General features: G+C 39.9%; 1 protein-coding gene across 8 annotated transcripts in view; it reads left to right on the top strand.

The window, feature by feature from the left end:
* The first annotated feature begins 454 nt into the window (after window positions 1-454).
* Window positions 455-24,145, top strand: part of EZH2 (enhancer of zeste 2 polycomb repressive complex 2 subunit) — a 51,141-nt gene continuing 27,450 nt past the window's right edge. The window contains exons 1-3 of one of the 8 annotated variants that reach the window (XM_059850252.1): window positions 455-474; window positions 21,976-22,099; window positions 22,591-22,719. In XM_059850252.1, the coding sequence (XP_059706235.1) occupies window positions 21,983-22,099; window positions 22,591-22,719 (246 nt within the window). In that variant the 5' untranslated portion in view covers window positions 455-474; window positions 21,976-21,982. Of the gene's footprint in view, window positions 475-1,194; window positions 1,366-19,780; window positions 19,933-21,975; window positions 22,100-22,588; window positions 22,720-24,145 lie in introns of those variants that run through there. The other 7 variants (XM_059850278.1, XM_059850285.1, XM_059850234.1 and 4 more) reach the window with 7 other exon arrangements.

Raw genomic sequence — 24,145 nt, 5'->3', positions numbered from 1 at the left:
CCAACCTGATGCGGAGTGAGCACTTTGCTGCTGCGATTTATGACATCCCCCCACGACAGGGGGAAACCGCGCTGGATGCGGAGCAGCGAGGGAGAGGAAGCCGCCGGTGCGATGCACTGAAGGAGGGCTGGCGGCGGTAAAGTTTGGGCGAGCAAAGGTCAAACAGGCGGACGCGAGGCAGCAGCGCTGCAAAGTGACTCAGCCGGCAGAGACATCCGCCGGGGAGCGGCGGGGCTGCCCCGCGGGCGTGGGCTGTCCTCAGCCTCCAAGGCTGATACATCCTCGTTTTCCCGACGTGTCACATCTGTGAGCCACGCAAGCCCACGGCATGATTTGGCAACGTGGGCGCGTTTGTGATTTATTTCCTCCGTGAGAGACTTGTCTTAGTCAGAACCCCCTTACAGTGGCCGCTGCTCATTTCTGCCCCTGAAGATGCGCTGAGGTAGCCACAAGGAAGAGGGGAGGTGATATTTGGTAAGGAAGGATGGATGACGGGACTTGTGGAAGTAAGGGTACGACTCCAGAGTATCTCGGAAGCGGCAATCGATGTGGGACGCATCGGAAAGGGATGCGGTCACAAGGGAAGGGCTAAGCATCCGCCAGGAAAACTTATCTCGGCAATTTCATTTTTCCCCGCGGAGGCTGGAGAAAGGCTGGAGTGACCTCCGGCGGCTGAGCTCCCTCGCCGGGGGAGCAACAGGCGGAGCGGCGGCGGGGACGGAGGGCCCGCTCCGGACATTCCCGCCCCCCGGGACCGTTACGGCCGTTACGCCTCTCCCGCTCTCAGACCGATTCAAACTCGGCAGCGGCGCCGAGCAGGAGCGGGAGCGCGGCCCCTCCCGGTGCCCGCCAATCCTCTCGCCTGCCTCCCTCCCTCCCCTTTCCCCTCCCTCTCCCCCTCTCCACGTGAGGCGGCCGGAGAGTTTCAAGCCTCCCCGGCGCGGCGCAGCCCCGGGCCCGGCCCCGCCGCGCGGCGCGGGGGGGGCGGGCGCGCGGGGGGCGGCGGGAGCGGGGGGAGCGCAAGCCCCCCGTCCCCCCGCGCGGGCAGCGCGAGAACAAAGAGTTCTCCCCACCCCTCCCTGCCCCCCCCGCACGTGGGGAGCGAGGCCGCGCCCCTCGCCCCGCCCCCTGCCGCTCCCGATTGGCCCGGTGGGGCCCCGGCCGCGTCCGTCCGTCCAATGGGGGCGGCGCTCGGCTCTCGCCAATGAGCGCGATGGCGATTGGGCCGGCGTGTTTGGCGCTCGGTCCGGGAGGGTGAATCCGGCAGCCGGAGGCGGAGGGAGGCAGAGCGGGAGCGCCGAGCGGAGCTGGCGGCGGCACCGGCGGGAGCGGCGGCGGCGCGGAGCCGGGGCGGCGGGGGGGCGGGTGAGTGAGTGGGCGAGCGAGCGACACCTCGCGGGCTTGAGGCGGCGGCGGCGCCGGGAGCGGCTATTTATACCCGGGTCCTTTGTCATGGGGGAGGGGAGGAGGGGAGGGGGCGGCAGGGAGGAAGGGAGGGGAGGATGGGGGCGGCGGTGGCTCCCGGGGAGCAGCCGCGTCCCCTTCCCGCGGGGCGCCGGCGGGCAGACACGCGGGCTCCCGGCCGGTGACAGCTGGAGGGGGGAGACATGGAGTCTGGAGTGCCCTTTGTCTAAGTTGGCTCCGTCCAGCCCGGCCGGCGGCTCCGATCCCCGCCCGGCGGGGCGCAGACCCGGGCTGGGGGCGAGCTCGCCGTCGCTCCTCCGAAGGGCGGGGGGTGGCGGGAGGCAGAACGGGGGGCAGACCCGGCGATTCCCTTCCCCTCGTCTCGGCTCCAGCCGGCGGCACGCGGCGGCGGCTCCGGCGCGGGCAGAGGGAGGTGTGCGTGTGTGTGTGTGTGTGCTGTGTGTGAAATCAGGGGAAATCCGTGCGCCCGCCGTGGGCAGCGCGGCACGCAGCTCGTCCCTCTTCTCCCGGGAGGGAGGCTGGGACAGGTCCGCCCGGGCTCCCGGAAGCCGGGGCCGGCCGGGCGGGGAGGCTGAGCGCGCCCCGGGCCGCCCGCCCGCACGCGCGGGACGGCGCGGCTGGGCTGGGGGCTCCCGCCTCGGCTTTGGGGCGCCCCAGGCTCGGGGAGGGAGCTCGGGAGGGGCCAGGGGGGAGCTCAGTCTGGCGGCCGCTCCCGCCAACTTCCCAATCGTGGAGGACACCGTGCGATCCCGATCTTTCAGAGCGCCGCAAGAAAGTTCATAAATAGCTGAAAATTCTGCGGTTTTGGGTCTCGTATCGCCAAGCATGGCGATACGGAGCACTGTTTAAAGCTAGGGTATCTGGGAGGTGCGAAGGAGAGTACCGGGCTGAGCCGTCCGTGAGCAGCAAATGTATGGTTGGATAAAGAAGTCGGTGTGTTGTGGCATCATGCACATGTATTTAACATTACCAGGTCTTCCTGGTGATTCCAAAATTATTATTCATACACGAAAGAAAGACAGTGCGTGCACAAATGTGCGGCAGGAATGGGACAACAGACTTGTACATTACTCGATATACTTATTTCTAACTTACAAAGCACCATACTGATTTTATTGGAGCAAGAGAAAAGTTTTTCATTTTTAAAGCTGGAAGTTCAGATTCTTGTTCTCTCTGATGAGAAGCATGTAACAGTTTGGAGAAGTTAGTTTAGCTCTAGCAGGATAGGTTTGTCTTTGCTTAAGTCTAGCAACTCTAGTTTCAGCTATTGTGAGTTTGGTTCTTACTAGTACAGATTTCAGTGAAGAGTTTTTACCAGCACGTTTAGTGTAATCTTCACATCTAAGTGGGAACTTTTCTCAAAGGTTGGTTAATATTTTTTTAGGGTTGGCACATTCAGATTCTTTACCCGATTCATAAAAATTTAAATTTTTGGGGACAAAAAATTTGTTTGTCCCCAGTGTCTATATCAAATTGAGAGTCCGGGGAATGTTTATTTGTGGTAACAATAAAGCATCTGCAGAAGGATGAGTATTACTTGTACATAGTGTACTATAACTAGTCTCACTAGTGATTATTAAAATGAAAATATTTGAAAACTACTAAGTCTATCAGAAAACACACTGCCAGTGTTTTAGGAGATGTGACTCAAAAGTTGTCTGTGATGTGTTGAATGCTTTTAAGAGGTAGTACCTTACAAAGCACTGGATAAAAAAAGTCACATTTCTTGTTCTGGAGTTTCCTTTACAAAAAAAAAAAAAAAGAAAAAAAAAAGAAAAAAAAGAAAAATATTTTTTTCCTTCCTCCGCCTCCATGAGAAATGAAAGTAACAATTAAAGTTAAACAACCTGTGCAGAAATCTGTGACAGTGTAACGCTCCATGAGATGCCAACTGCTATTTTTGTCTGGAACTTTGGAAGGATTCAAGACTTTATTTTAGGAGGAAAATTGGGAAAAACTTTTGGGTTCTTTCATAGATTTTTTAATATGTAATTTCACCTTGAAAAGTGGCAGACACTGGAAATCTGCACCTTCAAATAGTCTTAAAATGTCACCGCTCAGTTTAAAATGAGCTGAAGTGGTGGTGTGTAAGCTTAGGCCAGAGACTTGAAATTCAAGCTCAACTTTTTTTCCCCCTGCTGTGTTTTTTTCCTTTCTTGTTAAAACTGCCAACAAGCTGAAATATGGTGATTTCTTTGAAGACATGCTTTCAAATTGGTTTTCGTTTGTTCTGTAACATTGTGACTTTCATAGGTGAAATGTAAATGTTACTGCGCTACTTCTTACCTGCAAAGAAACTTTGGCTTAGGGAGAAGGGAATTTTTGTAGTGTGTTAATTGAATGCATGAGCTGTAGAGAGAGTGCAAGCCCCTTTCTGTAAAGAAACTTATGTCAGAATAAGTTACATCTAGAATCCAGTGCAGGCCAACTGTGCTCCCAGGAAATTTGGTGCACTCTAAAATTCCTCTTGCAATTAGTCAAAAGAAGTGTTCTGTCACTATTCATGAGACAGTTCAGCTTCTGTAGCTGTAAAGATTATGGATGTGTTTTAGTAAGTTCACAGCTGTAATGGTAAAACTGAATAGCAATTTAAAACGATGGTTCTATATTCACGTGATTGAACAGCGAGAGTTGTTTTTAAAAATGGCTGCAATACTGACAGAAGACACATTTAATAAATGTCTGCTTTACGTTGTGTTTGAGGAAAAGTGTTGGCTGTAATCTGGAAGTTCTATAATTCTACTGTTAGTACTTACACATGGATTTTAGCTGACTTGAGGAAAAGTATCTGTGAAGCTCTAGAGGGAATGATGTTTTCCCCAGCAGGGATGCTGAAAATCTCAGGAACAGAACCAGAACCTGGCCTTTGCTAAGCAGGAAAGTTCACTGAGTTGATAAAATAATTTTGGCAGTATTACTTATCCAAGCAAAATTCACTTTACCAGATTTTTTAAAGAGTGAAGGAAATGGGCTGCGTACTGTAAATACAATTCTTAATGATTTGATGGAGGCGTTTGCGTAACGCTTACATTAACAAACGAGACCACTGTTAACAGAAGCTGTAGGACAGTAACAGGAGGTTTATTTTAATGTTGAAGCTGCTTCCAGCCTTCTGTTCCTTCCGTCAGCGAGGTCCATGGAGAGCTGTGCTGGGCCTGTTGAAGTGGTGTCTGATTGAAGACAGCATCTGTAAATGTATCTATCTATAAATGTATCTACACGTTTAACACCTAAGTGTATGACTTGTACAACTGTTCTGGAGTGGCTAAGTCAGTCTTTAAATGGATGAGTTACTCCTGCACTGACATAGTTTAAGGAATAATTTTAGTTAAAGTAGCTATGTCTGCCAGGATAACAGTGAGGCAAACTAAAATCTTGTATAAAATGTATCCAAACCAGCAAAATCTGGTATAAATTGTATGCGGAAGAGAGAGGGGTGCTTCACAGGGGAATGGTGACAACACTTGTTACAAGTTAGTCAAATGCTCAGGTTTATTTTTTAGCTGAGCATATGCCCAAGGGTTTTGTTGAGCTAAAGATTAAAAGGAAAACAATGTACAGAATTACTAAGCAGGTATTCTATCTGTTCTCACAGAGATCAGTTAAAGACTTTGGGGTGATAGTGTGTAGGTCTATTTATGGATGAGGTGAAACTAAAAATAAAATTTATTGAGGGATGGTTCTATTGTGCTCCAAGCAAGAAACAGGGAAGTTCTTCAGGGAAGAACATGCTGCTTTCTGTAACTGATAGTTACAGTTTGATTATACACCTAGATTTCCACTAAGATGGGTTAGACTGTGGACTTGGTTCTGAATTAAGAGGTAAAGTAACACTACTAAACTTGAGTAGAGGCAACTACTAAGAAGAAGAGTGAAAGGTGTAATTTGCATATAAAATTGACAAATTAAGCTTTCTTAAAAATACTAAAAAAAGAAAGGAATTTTAAAACATATAATAAATTATTTAGCCACAGGTTTGTAAATGGATTATATTTTAAAAATATTGGGAGAGAAGAGGATGTCTATTAGTGTCCTTGCTGTGTCCATAAAAAAAGAAAACAACAAACCAAACAAACAACACTCACCCCCGAATTAGTGTGGATCATGCTCTTATTTAAGAAAGCTTTTGGCTACCTGGCTGAACCTTGGACATAGGGTTTTTCATTTATTGTGCTTCTGCTCTGTTTGTAAAAACTGCTGTTGACTTGGAATGATTTATAATGCATCCTCTGCTTCCTATCTAGTGGTAAAATCAGTAGTACTCTCAAAGTAAGAAGGCCGTTTGGACATTTAGATACATACTGTGCGTGATCTGAATGCTGTGGATAAAAATAACAATGTAATGATGTGAGTGGATCAGCACAGTGTTGTCATTTGCTTGAAAATGTGATGTAGTACTTCCAAGGCTTCTAATTGGGATATATATGATTTCATTAGCAAATGAAGTAAAACTGGTGTCTTACTGTGTGCAAATAAAGACTTCCTTGATACACAATTACAGAATACTCCAGAATTTGCTATTAGTTTTCTTTTTTTGTGTATACATATGGTGCCTGATTGAATAACATTGTATGTGTAATTATGCTAGCAAAGTAGTACAAATTGCAGTTCACATCCTAGGCTTTTTTGGATATGAACTGAAAATAAATCTTTACGGGAGGTTATGATTTCTTTATATTTTTAAATTGTTTTTTGATCTAGAACCAGGCCTATTTCCCTTGTCAGTTATTTGTTGTATCTGGCTCCTTTCCATTCTGCCTTTTACATGGTTAGTTCAGTTTTTCCTGCCATGCATTCTCTATTCACAGCCTGCATGTTCAGTTGAAGTCCCAAAGCCATCAGATGTAATTTAAAGAAACAAAGTATTTGAAAGGAAGGAAGCTCAAATCTTATAACTCATATATAATTTTAATTTTTTTAATGTGTGCTGGTTTCCTTTCCGTGTTTCTTAGCATGAGTGGATCTGGCAAGCTTTATATTTTTGCTGTGTAGTCTGATTTCATTTTTACTAATAAGAAAAAATTCTAGAGCTGGAATTAATTTTGCTGCTTCTGTAAGAAGTCGTATGGATGTGTGTTGTAGTTACTGGATTTACCCATGGAACTGTACCATGGCAAATGGATTAAAGTCAGTATTATTGTCTCTTTTTTTGGTGTTACAGTCTATAACCAGGACAGTGTAAATTGTGTCCTTTGTGATAACTTCTTGTTGTATATCCACTAGTTTGTGCCACGTTTCTAGTGAGTATTTATTGCCAATGTGTTTAGTGCAAAGCTAAATCCACTAATTATTGGAAGAAGAGATCGACATACATTGTTTTATTCTTAACATAGTTTAACCACCATGAATGGTTAAACTATGTTAAGAATAAAACAATGTATGTACATGGTTGCTTTGAAGTGGGGAGATATAAGGTCCCAAGACCTTATTTAGTATTTGCAGTTCTCTTCCACAGCCTAAGGGAGATGTTTTCTTTTTCACTGAAGGGTGGTGGAGGTTTTGGGGATTGCATATTGTTTTTTTTTTTTTTTTTTTTTTCTTTTACCTTTTTCTGTTTTTTTTTCCAATATGAACTGTGTCTAATTAGTTTTCTGTATTAAGTCAAGCTTCTGGAAAAGTAGTATCTGTGGGTTTTTTTCCTTTTTAAGCAACATCTATTATAATGTGCAGGTGGATTTATTGCTGTATACATTACAGAATAAGGATGCCATACATTAGACCCAGTTATTTTGTGAAATTTTAAATGATTGTTTTTTAAGTAACTTTTATGCTTCCTTTCATCATTTGAAGCTCATTTTGGAATTATTCAGGCAAATGGCAAATACCAGTTGAGCTTCAATTTGCCAGACTGTTGTACAGTAAGTTCTGCATACGTGGAAGTGTAATGTCTTTCAAAGTTAAGCTTTTAGGCTGTTTGCCTAAGCAGGGAAGAAGTATGGAATAACTATTGAACCTGAATTGTGCATCAGGGTTTTTCCTGTGTGGAGTGTGTGTTGTTTTTGCAAGTATGGGTTGAACAGAAGAACCTGTGGCTATTTTAGTTTTTAGAGTATAAAAGGTGTGTCCACAAAAAAATTCAGGTGCAATATACTATGCTCTTCAAATTCTCCTCATAAATTATTTTGCCTGTGGAGACATGTCTTAAGTGTTCCTAGCAAGTGTTACTTTTTCTGCCAGATTTATCCAGGATATCAAAAAGCTAAATTTTTAAGAGTTGGAGGTGTTAGGCAGCAGAGGTTAATTGGAATGTGTGTGGGAGTCATCTAACTCCTCTGGGTGTCTGTGAATGAGTGTGAAAAGAGAAATTCTGGAGGTATGCATTTGAGCAACTCAAAGATGAAGCTCAAGTTTTATGCATTAAACTCTTTCTCCTGACAAATAGCCAGGCTTGGTTTGCTGTGAGGAACGTGGGATGGTTTTAATTGTGACTTGTAAAAAGTATGATCAAATTTGGGCTTGAAACTTTTTGTTGCTGCTTGGAGTTTTAAAATGTTTTATTTGTTTTTTGAGCCAAATAATCTTACTCATCTGTGCAAATGTTAGAAGTATTTATAGATGCAGATGTCCAAGTGAAAAGCAAGTAGTTGCATTACCTGGTGCATGGTGTGTGGCTCACTTGCCCAAAGTGAAGTGAGGTGTCAGTCAGTTTCAGTTACTGCCAATTTGATTCAGTCTTTAATATAAAATATTTGGTTATGGTCTCCCTGTTCTCTCTTTCCCCTCCCCCCACCCAAGTGGACAAGTACTTGAACTTCTTGTTTTTATTTCCAAAACGGTATTTTTCTAAAAGTATCAAATGTTGAAATATGCTGGAAGAAAGTGGTAATGTAGGGAATTCAGAAGTTTTTTCTTTTAAATGGGTTACTCTTACTCCTTAAGTGGTGTTCAGTAATGATTTAATGTCTGTTTTTACTTCTCTAAATCCTGAACTGGGGACACAGAAAGATTTTTTTGACGGGAAAAATAGCTGTGAAAGTTGCAGGCTTGCTTATACAGATAAATCCGTACTGGAGTGTTCTATCTTTTTCTTTTAAAGACTGTCTGAAAACAAATTATGTTTTGTTACTTTTTGTATTCTACTGTTGTATTTGTTTAAGGAAATGCATTGAAAAACTAATTCTTTGTATTGAAATCTTGTTTTCTTATAAACAGATGTAACATTTTTGTTTTTCTCAACTGAAGAGAATGAAACTGAGAAGAGTCCATACCAGTGTTTCTTGAAGAGTAAATGTTCTAAATGAAGAACTCCCACAAAATGAGATAATGTCAAAATAAATCCGAAGGCAGTGTGCTATTAGGAAAAAAGAAGTCATCAAATTGATGCTCTCCTTTCTTGTCTCATAGAAAATCTGAAATAAACTTGATTTCTAGACCAGTGCCATTGTGGGATCTTGCTCAGGCACTTAATGTTTAATCAACCTATAATTAGTTACAAAAACTTTTAAAGTTGTTGGGGGGTTTTGTCATGATCAGATGAGTTCTTTTGGGTTTTCTTAATGATTGTTATTTAAATTTCTGAAGCAGATTGTTTAAGTTTATTTTTTATGTTAAGGAACACAAATTTGATTATTTTCTGAAATGCTTCTGGAAGATCAAGAGTTACTTGTAAACTGGGGGCTGCAAAGTTTTTAACATGCTGGCAGATAGAGTAAGGGGTGTTGAATACTGGCAGTTGCTTTGCTAGTTTTCTAATGCAGAAAAATAGAAGATTCTCATTTAAAAAGAGCAAGAAGATGATAAATTAAGATTTCTCATGTTTTTCCACGAAGCAAAAAGGAGTGAAGGACCATTTCTTTCTATTTAATATCCAAGAGCTTCTTGACGCTTCATTCTTTCTTTTCTTTCTTCCTTGTCTGAAGGAGTTTTTAGTATCTGCCTGGTCAGTATATAATAATGGTAGAAACTCTTGAGAGGATTTTAATGCAACATAGTGTTAAACTATGTATGTGAATTGTTAGGGGTGAAAGCAAGAAACAAAATGCTGTAGGAGGCAAACTAATAATTATAATTAAAAAAACCAATTGTATGGGGAGCACGATTGAAGAAAATGTGAATTCTGTGAGCCCTCGAGCTGACATGTTTCCCTCCTGTCTTGTGTGTCAGTCAAACTGAACTACTGTGACTACTAAGTGAGGAGAGCATTTACAAAAAGAAGTGGTATGAACTAAACACATGCAGAAACTGATCTGCGGACATAGGCATTTAGTACTGTCACAAGGAGTTGAAAATTGGAAGGCCTAAGGCCATGGCTCAGTGTCTTTAGGTGGGGCCAGAATGGGGACTGGATGCTCACTTTCTTCAGTCAAAAGCAGCAAGATATTTTCAGCCAGAGAACTTCCTTGCTTCTGTCAATGGTTGCAGAAATGCTGTCAGTAGGGAAATGATAGCACAGGTGCAAGTAAAAGGGCTTCTTTTTGTAGCAATGCCAGCATAAAGTAGGGGTGATGCTTGAAAGTCAAAGCTGGCAGTTTTTGTCGGATATGTTTGGGCAGTAATGAGGAACTGTGTTTGGAGAGATTACTTCAACTGTTAAAAACAGACTGATGAAGGAAAGTATGTGTTACAACCGAGGCAAGCCTAAGTCAGGAGTTAAATACGCAGAGGGCAAACAGGTGCTCCTACCAAATATGCACTGAAGGTTAGAATTCCTAATATCTAAGATAGGAGCATTCCCCGGCAACATCTAGGCGTACAGTGCAGGATTGTAGCTGCTGTGAAATACTGTATGTAGTTATGTTACATACTGGAGCAGAGAGCAGTGACAGTGACTCTTTGGAAAGGTGGTTGGTTGCAGGGGCATTGCTTGGTAGGGGCTGCTCTCTGTTGACACATCAGTGTCTGCAGCCCTAAGTGGTGTTTCTTCCTAGTAATTTGCTTTTTAATGAGTTCCCCAATCTCTTTAAGTTTTTTATTTTTCATAGAATATATGTTCATGCTGAAGCTTTTCATAATGCCAGAGCACTTGTAGTCCTTCATGAAACTGTTGCAGAACATATATGTAACTTAATGGACAGTAAACCATGTCACATTTGGTTTATGTTTACCATTTGCATCAGAAGTTCTTGTAGATTATGTATGCAGAAGGGTTCATCAGCCTTGTTATCATAAGGCTCAAAATCAGCCATTTAGAGGAAATTCTGACATGCTGCTTAGCTCAGATACAAGGTATTACCTATGTTTTAATATTTTAATAACCCCTCCAGTAGTAACTAGTTTTGGTTTGGGAAATAATCCTGCAAGTAAAAATATAGTCATTAATATAGTTAATAAGTGAGTTTCCTAGTAGTACTACTACAAATAAATAGTTTATTGGATTAAATATGTCATGAAACTGTACTCTTAGTTCACTGAGATACAGCTATGTACGAGTTGCTAAGAGAAAAGGCTGTGCATAGTCATTTTGTATATAATAGATCAAGGTAGCACGTCATGACGAGGTGTGAAATTGCCAAAAAATGGGGATTTTTTTTCTATAAGCCTATTTTGAAATGAGCTGAAATTCTTACTCAAAGGATACAGGAAAGCATCTCATTAGTCTTGAGTATCCTGAAATATGAATTGGTGGCTATTAACTTAAAGAGCTAGTGGGGTAGTAACAGGGCCCAAAAAAACATTGTGTTTGGGATGAAATGATGGAAGTGGCACATATTTCAACACATTTTGGGGAAGCAAATCATAGAAATGTTGCTTATTGTGAATGTGTCTACCACTTGACTCAGTGATTTCTTCTAGAATATGTTTAAGTTAAAAAAAAAAAAAAAGTGGAAAAAAAGTCAAACCCTGAACCAGAAGACAACCAACCATTTAATATACTAGGGTAGAGATCAGCCTTCTGATCTTAACTATGCCAAGTGAAAGCTAAGGCTGTAGTCACTTAAATGTCAGAAAGTAAAAGGTCTGAAAAAAGTGACACTTCAAAGGCACAAAGATTAGACTGTAAGAGAAGCAGAACCCCATTAGGATATGAAGACAACTAATTTGAAAATAACAGCCCTTATATGTGGTCTTTTATTTATTTTAAACATAATATGCAGTTTAAGCATTCTAGTTAGATTGCTTTCTTAATTAGTGAAGAGTTTTCCAATCTTTTTTAATTACAGTTTCTGAGAGAGAGAGCTGAAAGATCTAACTGTACTGTTTACCAGGCAAGGCATCTTTCAAATGAACCAACACATGGAATAGTAGTGGGAAGGAGTGTGTGAACTAGCTAGTTGACGGAGTTGTTAAAGGAGACTAATGTTTCTGCTGATTATAAGCATCAGTGATTGTACACCAAACCCAAGAGTTTAGTCTGATTAAGCTCTTAAGCATTTTAATTCACAAAATATTGTTCCTTTAATGCTAATGTTTTGCACACTGTATCTGTAGCAGATTGAAATTCTGAGAGTGTTAGTGCTCATTGTTTTCATCTTTTGAATATTACCTGAAATTTAAAAGGCAAACAAACTCCCTGGCATGAGCTTTAGAAATAGTGTGGTCCTGGTTTTGAGATGGTGGGCCCAGCTGAGAGATATACTGACTTGTAGAATAGTTTTAGATCTGGAAGTCCTCTAATCTGTTCTCCAACTTGGGTTAGGCCAACACTGAAATAATATTTTCCAGACCACTTTTAAAATGCTTTCAAGAGTGGAGACTCTGACACCTCTGCTTAATACATTTCTATGCTGGACCACACTCGCTGGGAGGAATTTTCTTCCTATATTGAAATGAAATCCCTTACTGAGTCTTGTCTGTTGCCTTTTGTGTTTTCATTTTAGCATAGATTAGTGTGTTTCAGTAGAAGAGCTAGAACAGTGCTCAAATTCTGTGATTGTCTGGGTTTAGCTCTGATTTGTGTAGGAAAGCAAGTTATTCAGGGAGTTAATTCCATTATGTAGTGGTTGAAATCCTTGGAGTGACTTGTCCAATTTTGATAAGGCCCAGAAACAGACAGAAGTATGACACATTCTTAAGAGTGTGCTCAGGAGTTTAGGGAGCTTACATGTGGTATTCTAAAAGAATATTTGTAGGAATAAATAGAATGTGCCTTGAAGCCTTTTACTTGTGCTAATACTTGTTGAGTGGCTGTAGTGAGATGTGGAATGTACGTGGCAGAATGCAATTGAAGGAACCTACACTGGCTTTTCATCTGTCTTGCACTGGCAAGTGATGTAGACAAGTTTGCTGCTATTGTTTGCCACTGACTACATCTTTTCAGAGCAATCTTTAGTTGATCAAGAGATAGCAGGAAGCAGCTTCTTGAAAGCTACTCCTGCAGAAGTAGTGAACGCGTTAACTGCATTGATTGTGCAAAGTGCTGTAAAGAACAAAAAACAACACAGTGTGAATGATACGTTTTTCATGGTGTGGAAGATAAATGTTCTAGTCTAAGACAAGTGGATGATATGCTGGAATGGTTTGCTTGCATTGAAGAGGAGAGACTTTTTTCTGCTTTCCCTTGACTCTGGTTTCATGGTTCTGCTTCTTCCTTGCCAGTTTGGATGTTTATGATGCCAGCATGAACAGCTTTGGTCCAGCTAGAAAACTATGCTTTTGAGTGCAGAAGATATGTAATTTGAAGTAACTGATCAGCACAGTCAAACTTACCATATTTGCTATGTAAAGTCTGTCTGAGATGCTGCAGTAGTGTAGACAGACAATGAAGAGAGGAAATAAATGCCGTTTTAAGATCCCACTTCCTTTCCTGCTTCTAGTTGAGCAGTACACTAGGATGTGTTTGTTACCAGCTTCCAAAAGCGAACAGGTAAGTGTATGTGCTGTTTAGTTTTGGTTGAAGGGTTGTTCTTCAAAGTGAAATTCTGTTATGTAATTACTAATAAGCTAGTAACCAAGCAATTTCAATGGAGGCAAAATCTCCAGGTTGGTGGTACATAACCCTACAATATTGTAGTGACTGGGTAGTGTAAAAGGGATTCTACTAATTGAAGTGTATTTTAGTGTTGCAAATAGTAATTACAAATAAATAGCTGTCACAATAATAGGAGCTTACTTGTAATGAGACTGCTTATAATAAAAGCATGACTATTTATAGCAGCAGACCTTCTGCTTTTGGAGCTGCCATATTACCTGGAAAGCCTATAGCCAGCGTCAGTCTGTGTTGGTGTGAGGGCTGACACTAAAATGTCTTGGATGTGGTTGTTATCCATGCTGCTTGCAAGCCAGGGGTTTTCTGCTAACTTGAGGAGGAAAAAGAGGGAAATATTCTGAATTTTCACACACAGTCATTGCTCCTCAGTTTGGGGTTGGCATTGGTACAGCTGAGGCTGTTGATGGTTGTCCTTCCATCAGATTAGTTAGTTAATAGTTTTGTCTTTGATAATAGCCTGTAAAAGTTTCCATCTCTTGAGTGATCAAGAACATTCTTGCAGAACATGTGATCTTGTCAGAACTGATCACGAGTGTTTCGTTAACCTACGTCATCCGCAACCTGATGCCTGTCAGAGAACTGTGATGCCTGTCAGAGTGAGGAAGACCAGATGAAATGTTTGGAGTTACCTGCTTAGATCAGTTAACTGATCCTTGTAGGCAAATACAAGCTGCTGGCTTTTATCTGCCCAAAGAGTGGCACAGCTGGCATGGATGGCTTAATAAATGCTTCCTGTTTCTGTTTTTTAAGAATATTTTTTTTTGTACCAGGAAAACTGAGTATCAGAGGGATAGCATGGTTTCACAAACACTTGTGTTGAAGCCTGAGCTGTTGCCCTCTCCTGTTTTAGTTCTTTGCCTCTTGTTTCTGCCCCTGTGTCGCCCCTCTGTCCCTCGTGTGAATTCAAGAATTCATGGCTTGAACACGTTGAGCAAATCCGTGGCTGCTGAACAAACTGGCATGTGGAGCTGGTTTTGTTGAAAAAATGTATTTAAAAATCAAGTGTGTTCATTTTCTGGGCTGTTCAGACAGATTTTTTTTTTTTTTTCCCCGCCTGACCTAGTTTGATTATAGAATCATAAGCACTTAAGCACTCACAGTAGAGAAGGCTGTGTAGAAGTAGAAATGAGTGACCATTGATACAGTGGACAGATGATGTCTTTTCCAGGTCAAACTGACACCAAATAGCATTTGAGGAAGGTAGTTGAACTGATGGTAACATTTGATATAAGTTATTTCTTGAAATTTAAACTGCCTTTAATGACCCAGTACTTCAGCATATGGAATAACAACATGATATAAATTTAATATAGAAGTATTTTTACGTATTTCTTGTTTAAAAATAGGTTGAACTGTACTACAGACTTAAAATACCACATTTCTGTGATACAAAATAGTAAAAACACACTACAGTTTATTCCCATCTATTTCTATGATTATTTCTATAAAAGATTAAATGTGCTGTAGTTGTTTTTATGAAATATTATTAACAAACTGTGTTAATCTTTCCTATGTTGTATTTCAGAGATTTTTGTTAGTTGGTCTAGTTTGGGCTCTGAAATACCCAAGTTGACAGTGGCCTTGGGAATATTTATCTTCCCATGGAAATTAGAACGTGGTATTTTACATAGATAAGTTTGAAAGAAAACCATGTTTTATTTTGCTTTAGAAAATCCAGAAAGCAGAGTGGCAACTATGAAACTTCTGGTCATATCTTTTTTTGTGTTTGCTGTAATAGCACAGGTAAAAAGCCCCTTGGGTTTCTGTGAGTGTCATTTCCTCCCCACCCACCTACAGCTTGCATAACTTAATGTGGAAAGACTAAGCAGCTCTGAAATCACAACTGAACAGTTTTTCTTATTTAATCCAAAAAAAGAGTTTTGGAGTTTGAACATTTTTTTTTTTTATGAATGTTGCTGTGCTGTTAAAAAAGTTTTATATAAATATAGAAGACAGATCTGGCAGATTAAAGCATTAATTTATAATTTATTTTCAAATTAGTTTTTTTTAAGTGTGACTATATGTATGTGTTTTATTGTTTTTTTTTTTTTTTTTTTTTTTTCCAGGGGCTTGGTAGATGTAGTTAGAGTGTTGGAAACTGTTTACTCTGGAAAGATTTAGGATAGGTTCATAGACTGTATTATCTTGTTTTGGCATTTAGCGTGCTTGAAACAGAATACTGAAAGGAAATTTTTAAGAGTTACTAAGCGGTAAAGTTTAGTTTAACATATCTGAAAAATAGTTAGCTGCAGTTGAACAATCATTTATTGTATTGTGCTCTGTAAAATCCTGTAACAAAAAGATTTTATTAGTTCTTTATGAGGTAGTTTGGTGAGGTTAACAACTTCAGGTCTAAGCTTAACTCATTGAATTTTGGTACTTGAAATGCGTTCTTCATTGGGGTATTTGGTTTTTTCCCTGTTTTCTAGCAAGTACTGAATTTTTCTGCAGGCTTGTGGAAAAATGCTGTTAATCCCTTCTGTTGCTAAAATTCTGGTTTTTTGGGTTGAATGTGAAAGTTGTCCTAAATTCTGCTGCCCAAGTAAAAATTTTTCTTGGTTTGTGAATAAACATAGAAGGGTGTGATGGGGTGTGGTTGATTTTCTTTTGTTTGTTTTTTTTTTCTCTTTACGTTCAGTAGATGCTTGGAAGAGTTCTGTGTTGGCTTCAGGTAGGGTTTATTATATAATAATTTGTCCATTAGTAAGGTTGCATAAGCTCAGGCTGAAAGACTTGTATGCTGTCTGGATCTGATAACAGCTTACAGCTAAAGAGCATGCCTGCCACTCCAGAGCACAGTGATGTATGAAACCAGTGCCCGTTTGTGGTTTCACTGCCTGCACTAGTTTTTCTCTAGTGTTGGCCTGATTTTCTATAAAATTCTTCCTGCTTTATAGCTGTGCAGAGGATGCCACAGCTGTGGATGGGATTGTGAAACTCATCCGTGGTTCTGAAAACAATTACAATAGTGAGTTTTTGTTTATCCTTGTTCAGTTGTACCTAGTTAATGGGCCGTACTGGGGTGAAAATAAAGAGTTGGGAAGAGTGGGATAATGGTAAGGTGCCATTGCTGCTGAGGAAGTTACTTTGATGAGGACCTCCATGATGTAGTGTTGACTTTAAGTGAGTAAGGGTATAGTATTTGAAATGGCGGCTCCTGAAGCCAGTGCAGGCTTTTCCAGCCAGTGGCAATAGGTCACTGTAGCCAGTGCTCCAGTGGGCAGTGCTGAAGGAGAGCTGGAAGGGAGATCAAGCAGCACTGTGGTATCATCCACTGAGCTGGGTACTGCACTTAAATACATTCCTTTGGACCTCAGCTTCTGAGAAGCACGTGTGAAAGCATTTGGCTTTGTGGGAGGTAGAAGCAGCACTTCTCCTCTGCCTGCCCATACCCCGTCTGAATTATTTTATACCTTCATTACTCTCCCACTACTCCAGGCATCAAAAAACCCCATGATTACCTATTTCTTTATTCTATTTGGATCAGCTTTCAAATGCAGTTTCTCCACTGGGTTTTATATTTTTCTGCAACCTCACTGTCCCCTCACCCCCTGCACTCAAACTGGTGGTTAAGAGTGCTCTGAAGTACTGTATTATATTACCATATATTTAAAGTATGTGAACAACATTATGAGTGTAGATTAATTCACAAAAAAACCCCTTGTAAATTATACTGTACTGTACAAAATATGTTTTGATTCATAAATATTTCCAAATAGGGGTCCTGAGTAGTGGGAAGATAATGTAATATTTCTATAGTTTAGTTGTGTAATATTAAGCACAATTGCAAACTAATAGTGTTCTTTTAAAAGGGCAGACCCCCTCATTTGTTCTCCCATGCTTCTTAGTTGAAAATTTTCATTAATTTATCTTTATTCCTGAAATTTGGCATGGTAGCCAGAGGAGCTTAAATATAGTTTTTGACAGCTGTATGACTGTTTGAATAGACTGCCTAATTTAGAGAATTATCTGTGTGCTTGTCTGTCACTGATGGATATTGCCAAAATGATCAAAGAAAAATAGGACGTTTTAAATAAGGCTATTTCTATGTTCTGTAGGCAAAACAGGAGCAATTTGAACTGAAATTGTTCTACACTTCTTTGTCTCATTGTGAATCCTAGATGTATTTACACAATTTGTCTGCTGAAACTAAAGGTTGCCTGATTTAAGATAATAGGGTGAATTTTCTTAAAAACTTACTGTAAAGATGTGAGTCTTGTACAGAATTATGAAATGCTCAGTAGAGTTTCTTTAAAAAATGACTGTATATGCTTTGGGACACTGCCATTTTTTTGTTTTTCATTTCCAGCTGTGCAAGTATGAGTAGAAACTGAAAAGAACACCTATGTCTTTGTTTCTTTTTTCTTGTAGGTTTTTCTTTTAAATTTGTGTTTAGGTGGCTTTAGTATGTCTCATTCCTAGTTCCCCCTTATTGTTCTCCTTAAGAGAACAATTGTTATTTTTTTGTACTTGGTGGGGGTCTGGAATAGCATTGGTCCTCTCGTTAATATAATTATTTCCTTTTTTGTCGTGGCATTGGGTTGATTGCCCAGTTGGAATGAGACAGCCCACAGCATTCTCTCTTCTGAAAAGAGGGTCCAGGGAGTTATGTCAAGGTTTCCCTCCTTACTGTGATGCCAGGTGAGGTCTGCCTGGGTTAGCTGAGGTTGTGCATGGAAGTCATAGTGAACTTTGGGAGAAGAGCTTTCTCTAGAAACAGTATCACTGCTTTGGACTTAGGCTTGCTTTCTTTGTATCTCTTCTGGAGTCGAAATACTCTGCCCATAAATAACTTCCTTGGCTGCTACATAGTTTTTTCATTTCTGGGTTTTTTTTTTGTGTGTTTTTTTTTTTTTTTTAAATTTTTTTTTTTTTTTTGACTTCTCAGGACTTGGCTCTTTGGCAGTTAGATGGTTTCTCTGGACCATTTTAATCAAAAGGAATTAAAAAAAGGGAAAGAATAAGATTTTAAAACAATACAAACAACTGATGGGATTCAATAGGGGAAATGGGAACTGAGAAGAAGGACAAGGCCTAAGGGCTCTCGGGATCGGACCATTGCGTGAAGATAATCAGTATCATGTTTTATTTATTAAATGGAAACTGTTTCAAACTGTGCTGTCTTAAGACAGACTTAACTATTCTCAGACAGATGGGATTTAGTTTGTGCCACTTTGGCTCCTTTAGGGAGTATTCTGAAACTTTATATGAAAAGTTGGCTAGTTCTGACAAGTTGATCTTAACATTCACTAGCTTCTCTGCTCTGCAGTCCTAGCTGTGACTCCCATACAGTGTAGTTTAAAGAAAATGTGCAAGTTTTTTGTCTTACCTAGCAAAGTGGGAACTGTGTAGTCTGTTACAGTTCAGAGTACTTTCACCAGTTCTACTGTTTACGTGCACAAGAAAGTGATTTGGGAGAGGTTTGTCTTGCACACTGGCTCTAGGCAAGTAGACCACTAGTAGGCTTGAGACAGCGTCTATAACCCTGAACTTGCCCCAGGGATTATGCTGATGTTTCCCTGAAGTCTTTTAATTCTCCAAATTACTTTTGTTTTCAGGGATGGGAAGTAGAATACAGTGCCCTGCTTTCATAGTAGTTGCTTTTTGCTCCCCGACAGTGGCTGACCTTTGAACTGACATGAGAAATCATCAATGGCATTTGTCTGTAGTCCTAATGTGAAGATTATCAATAGCAGTATGAGAATTAACTCTGTGAATATGCTTTTCCTGCCCTGCCCCCCCACCTTGGTTTATTTTTACTCTGTACTTTGTTCTGAGATTTGGGACACAAAACCAATTGTCTCCTACCACAGTACATGAGGCTCTGCTGCTCAGAGACCGTTAATATATTAATTTTGACAGTCTCTGAAAATATTTTACAAACATGCATCCAAGACACTTTTTTTTCCTTAGATATAATTTTTCTCTGTGCAAATGCTTCCTTTCCACAAAGTGCTTTTTCTCTTAATATGGACTTACCATTTAAGATGTAGTTTCTCATTTGCTTATACTCATTGGACTTTAATGGATGATGTATATCCCACTGACTGTTGCACATTAGCATTTTGGCTTTAGGTAGGAGAACTTTTTCTTCCTGTAACTTGACGTAAGCAACAGTGCAGATTTTTTCATTTTCTATCACATGTTATTTGGTGCCTTGACCATTAGGTTGTCTGTGCTGTACCCCAGATAGCAACTTGAAGCTAGTGCAAGAGGAGAGTATTCTTAAAGGTTATGTATGTTTTCAGGTGAATAACCCGAGTGTAAGTTATGCTGTTTTGAAAGGAAGTACTAATCTTAAGAAGTATTATTTTGTTACCATTTTAATACAACAGGTAGCAATGATGTTTGTTACTGGGAAATTGAATGGATTGTTTCTGTTTTTTAATGGGGTTGTATTTCTTTCAGGTCTTCTTGGGACTGTATTTAAGTTGTGTGAAAGATGAAAATTCTGTTGGGTTTGTCTGTTTGTTGTTTTTTAATCCAATTATATGTGACTTCTCTATAGATCTGCTTCTGATGAGCAGGGCTTATCTGGCAATTTAATTTCAGTTAAGAAAGCTTTTTTTTTTTAAGCTGGAGTCATTTGTTATTATCCAGGAAGCTAGAATAAGAAGAGCTGTGGTTGGGGCAGTATTAGAGTAAGTAAATGTAATTTGTGTTTCAGTTTTATGGGCTATATTATTTCAGTATCATCAGCTGAGCTTTTAATTTATCTTTTAAGTTCATTGATGTTTTTTCCATGTCTTTTGGCTAAATCATAACTGAAGCAATTTTGATGTTCTGTACTGTTACAAATTGAGGTTGTCTGTTATTTAATGGTACTTATTCTATGTCTAATTTATTTCCAGTTAACGGGTTGTTTTTCAATATTTTTACTTTGCTTAGTTTAGTATATGATACAGTGTTTTTTCTATACTTCATAATAATTTTATGCTGCCCTTTAATCAGTATCATAGTGCACTTTGAATCACTGATTATCTTGTCTGTGTTCAAACATGAATGGTCTAGGATTTCTTTTTTAAGTATCATTTTATTTTTTATCTTTTGTAACCGCTAGGGTTGTGGTGAATGAGGTACGGGTGACTTTTACTTGCTGTCTTGTGCATGGAAGCAGGATAACTGTGTTTGATGCTTTGTTCTAGATTTAGCTCCCCATGGTGAGATAAATGTCCTCACCCTCTGTTTAGTCAGGTGCATCATGTAGTTATTTGTATCCATTGTCTTTTTTCCTCAAAGGATGTTTTCCACTACTTGGGTTGGAAATTCTGCTATTTGTTTGTCAATTATTTTTTTCATCCTAAATCTAAAACCCCAATATTTTTTCTTGCAAAATATTATTTTAAATCTTATTAAGCCTTGCATGAAAATGGGTTCAGGCTTTTATAGACTTAGTACCTTTTTGTTCACTGTAAATGAATGCATAGTCTTGAGAATATACAGGTTCTGTATTGATTTCTCCCTCTCATCATCATCATAAAGTCTGATAGAACTCAAATCTGACCTCTACAGAACTGCTGAAGATAGAGCAGTAAGTTTCCAGTAACTTGGTTAAAGCTGTACTTAAGACTGTTAGGGGAGCTCTAGTGTGGTGCCACGAAGGTAGCACTGGGCATTGGATTTGAGGCCAAAGATGACACCTCCGTTCATGTTGACCTGCCTTGATAATTAGAAGAACTGGAATTGTTTCTGCTCAAACTGATTATGCTTGTTTGAGAATGTATTGGGCATTGGATGTTTCAGCCTTTCAGTCCATATGAATGATATTTTGAGCTATTCAGTGAAATATTGTAGGTTTTGCAATGCAGCTCTTGAGAAGAAGCCAGTCTTTGATGTAGTGGTTTAGTTTCAGGATGCTGTCAAAATAGTCATTGCCAGCATAGCTGTAGCATACGGTCCTTGATTTTGAAAAATACGGAGCAGATTGGCATATTCTAGCAAGGCATTTGGATTATAACATAAAAATACAACTTCATTGCCAACAGTCCTGTAATGTAAAAACGAACCACTTGGCACTAGGAGGGTGATCAGTAAAGTGGAATCAGTGGGCAGCTTGTGATCTTATAGAATACTTGAGAAAAGAGCAAATCTCTTATTCTGACTGTTTCAAAACTCGTTGCCTGAATTTCTACAATTTTTTCACACTTGAGTGGCTGGGTGGGAGGGACTGAGCTCCGTGGGGTACCTCTCTACTTGAGGTCAACTCCAGAAGTCTGTTGTAGGAGTTGGTGTCTTAGTGAAGATGACCCTTCTTCCAAGGAGGAAAAGGTTTGTCTGCCGTGAACGTAGTTCTCCAGAAGTTAATTTACAAGGCTACTTGCAAGAATTCCAGTGTGTGTCTTTGCACTGGGAATCTTGATTTGTTCCTCTTCACCCTTTTAAATCCGTCAGATACCTTTTTGTATAGAGGCATTAGAAATCAGTGGACCCTTCACAGGTCCCTTCACAGTGGACCTGTGAAGGGCCCACTGATTTGCAATTAAAATTACTGTTTTCTGGTGCCTATCACTTAAATATGTTTTCCTTTTTTTTCTCTTGGATTGGGATGGTATTGCAAGTGTGTGATAGAAAGGAATTAAAGGAATTGGATATGAAAGATATTAAAGGAATGTTGCTTTCCTATCTGATTTCTGTAAGCAGTGGTGTCAGATTTGGTAATACAAACACTATGTTGTCTCTTGTAGGATAATCATGGGTCAAACCGGAAAAAAATCTGAGAAGGGACCAATTTGCTGGAGAAAACGTGTAAAATCAGAATATATGAGACTGAGGCAGCTCAAGAGGTTCCGACGTGCCGATGAAGTAAAGGTACTTTATCTTTTGCTTCTATTGCTTATTAAGTTTTACAAGTATTGATTATTTTCTGTAGTATGTGTCCTACAGTTAACACTTGCTGTATCAATTTCATTGAATACTTTGTCAATCTACTGAGAACTTGTCTTCACTCTATGGTCTTATAAACATGTATAATACATTTATATGTGATTGGGTCAAGAATGTTAAGTATCTGAAGAGGTTGTGGAGAGGTAATATGGCAACTTCTTTAGCTGCATACTCTTTTGAATTCAATTTAGAATTTAGTTCCATGCTCAATGTGTGACTCTAAATGTAAGAACATGGTATGAATTGAAGAAAGAGACAGTGAACTGCCGAACCTCACTGACGTTTAAGCTAAATTTGTATCTTTTGAGCACTTTTGTTTGTTATAACATGTCTGGTTAAATGTTAGAATGCCTTAAGATGCTAGCAGATGAATTTAGAACCTTTCATTTATTTATAATGTTGTGGTTAATTTTTAGAGTATGTTTAATTCTAATCGTCAGAAGATACTGGAAAGAACTGAAATCTTAAATCAAGAATGGAAACAACGTAGGATACAGCCTGTTCACATCATGACTTCTGTGAGCTCATTGCGCGGGACCAGGGAGGTTGGTTAACATGTGTTGTGGTAATTCCACTTACAAGGTTGTTAGCACGTTTTCATTTTATTACTGGAAAGTTGGCTGTTCTTTATATTTTTTTTCAGCATGATATGACTTGGCAGCTCAATGTGTTTTGTACAAGTGTCTTAAAGGATTTATTTATTGTGTACTTTGATCATGTGACTTCTGCAAAGGAATAAATATGTAGCAGGCTACCTGGCTTTGAATGACACACAAAAGTGAAACTTCTTTATTTCTAATAATGATTGGACCATATCTCAGCATCCTTTAATAAAATCGTTCTGTCTCCGTGGTACTGGGAGTTAACTCTTGCTCCTGTTGGAGTTATATTAACGAATCTTTGTGTTGCACAAGCAGACTGGATGCTAAATTTGGGAAACACACTTCCATAGTTGTGGCATAATTTGAGCTAAATGCCTAAACCTAAAATGGTTTCACAGAATTGGTAAAGTTGAAAGGATGTCACCTAGTGCAGCTTTCCTGGTCAAGCAGGGTCGTCCTAGAGCCTGTTGCTCAGGATTGTGTTCTGTGTCATTGTAGCTTCAACAGTGGTTTAAGCCCATTCCAGCTCTCTGTATTCATCCCAGCTTAATTTGCCTTATTTTTAAGTTGCTCTTTAGGCACTTCTTCACACTTAAAAAGTTTGAAGATGTTTGTCTGTAATAATCTGAAAAGCGAACTCTTTCCAGTAGGGTGAGAATGAAAAGACTTTACTGTGAATAGGTTAAAAAAGGCAAACCAAAGTACTTCATCTGCAAATAAATTTGCAGAGTTTCTTTTCCTTAAAATTTCAGTGGAGAACTGGGAAGTGGGAGTGTGTCACAGAGGTGCATTTGTGTGCATGCATGTTCAAATGCAAAGAGGAGAGGACCTTCATATATTATCTTTTAAATGTTCTTGGATATGCAATTACTCATGTACAGCTCTATAGCTATTGTGTGGGATCAGAACTGACAATAATTGACACAGGTACACATCCAATTTTCACTTTTTTTTTGTTAGTAGAAGATTGTTCCTCTTTCTTTTTTTCTTTTCTTTCAAGCGTGGTGTTCACTATTCTTTATGTTAATTTCCTGCCTGTATTGATAGAGCACACTAATTACTACATTCAATCCAGTCTCTGTCTCATGAATCAGAACTCTAATGCTTGATTTAGGTTGCCATAATTTATAGTGAGAGAAGTGAGATGAAAAAATGCTGGGGACTTTAGAAGATTACTTTAAAATCTTATTTTCTTAATATACTGAATTTCTTCAGAGTTGCATAAGACACTGGCTAGAAATAGAAAGGTTGTGTGAGAGCCTTCCTGTGTTTGGTGAAGAGTGCAGGGCATTGCTGGTGACAGTCAGCATGAAGTGGAGACCATCACATGCCCTGTGCAGGCCCACCAGACCTGAGTTCCATACCAGGA

This window comes from Haemorhous mexicanus, chromosome 1 (assembly GCF_027477595.1).
Source record: "Haemorhous mexicanus isolate bHaeMex1 chromosome 1, bHaeMex1.pri, whole genome shotgun sequence".
Lineage (NCBI taxonomy): Eukaryota > Metazoa > Chordata > Aves > Passeriformes > Fringillidae > Haemorhous > Haemorhous mexicanus.
The sequence above is the reverse complement of the archived record's forward strand: the minus strand, read 5'-3'. Positions and strand labels throughout refer to the sequence as shown.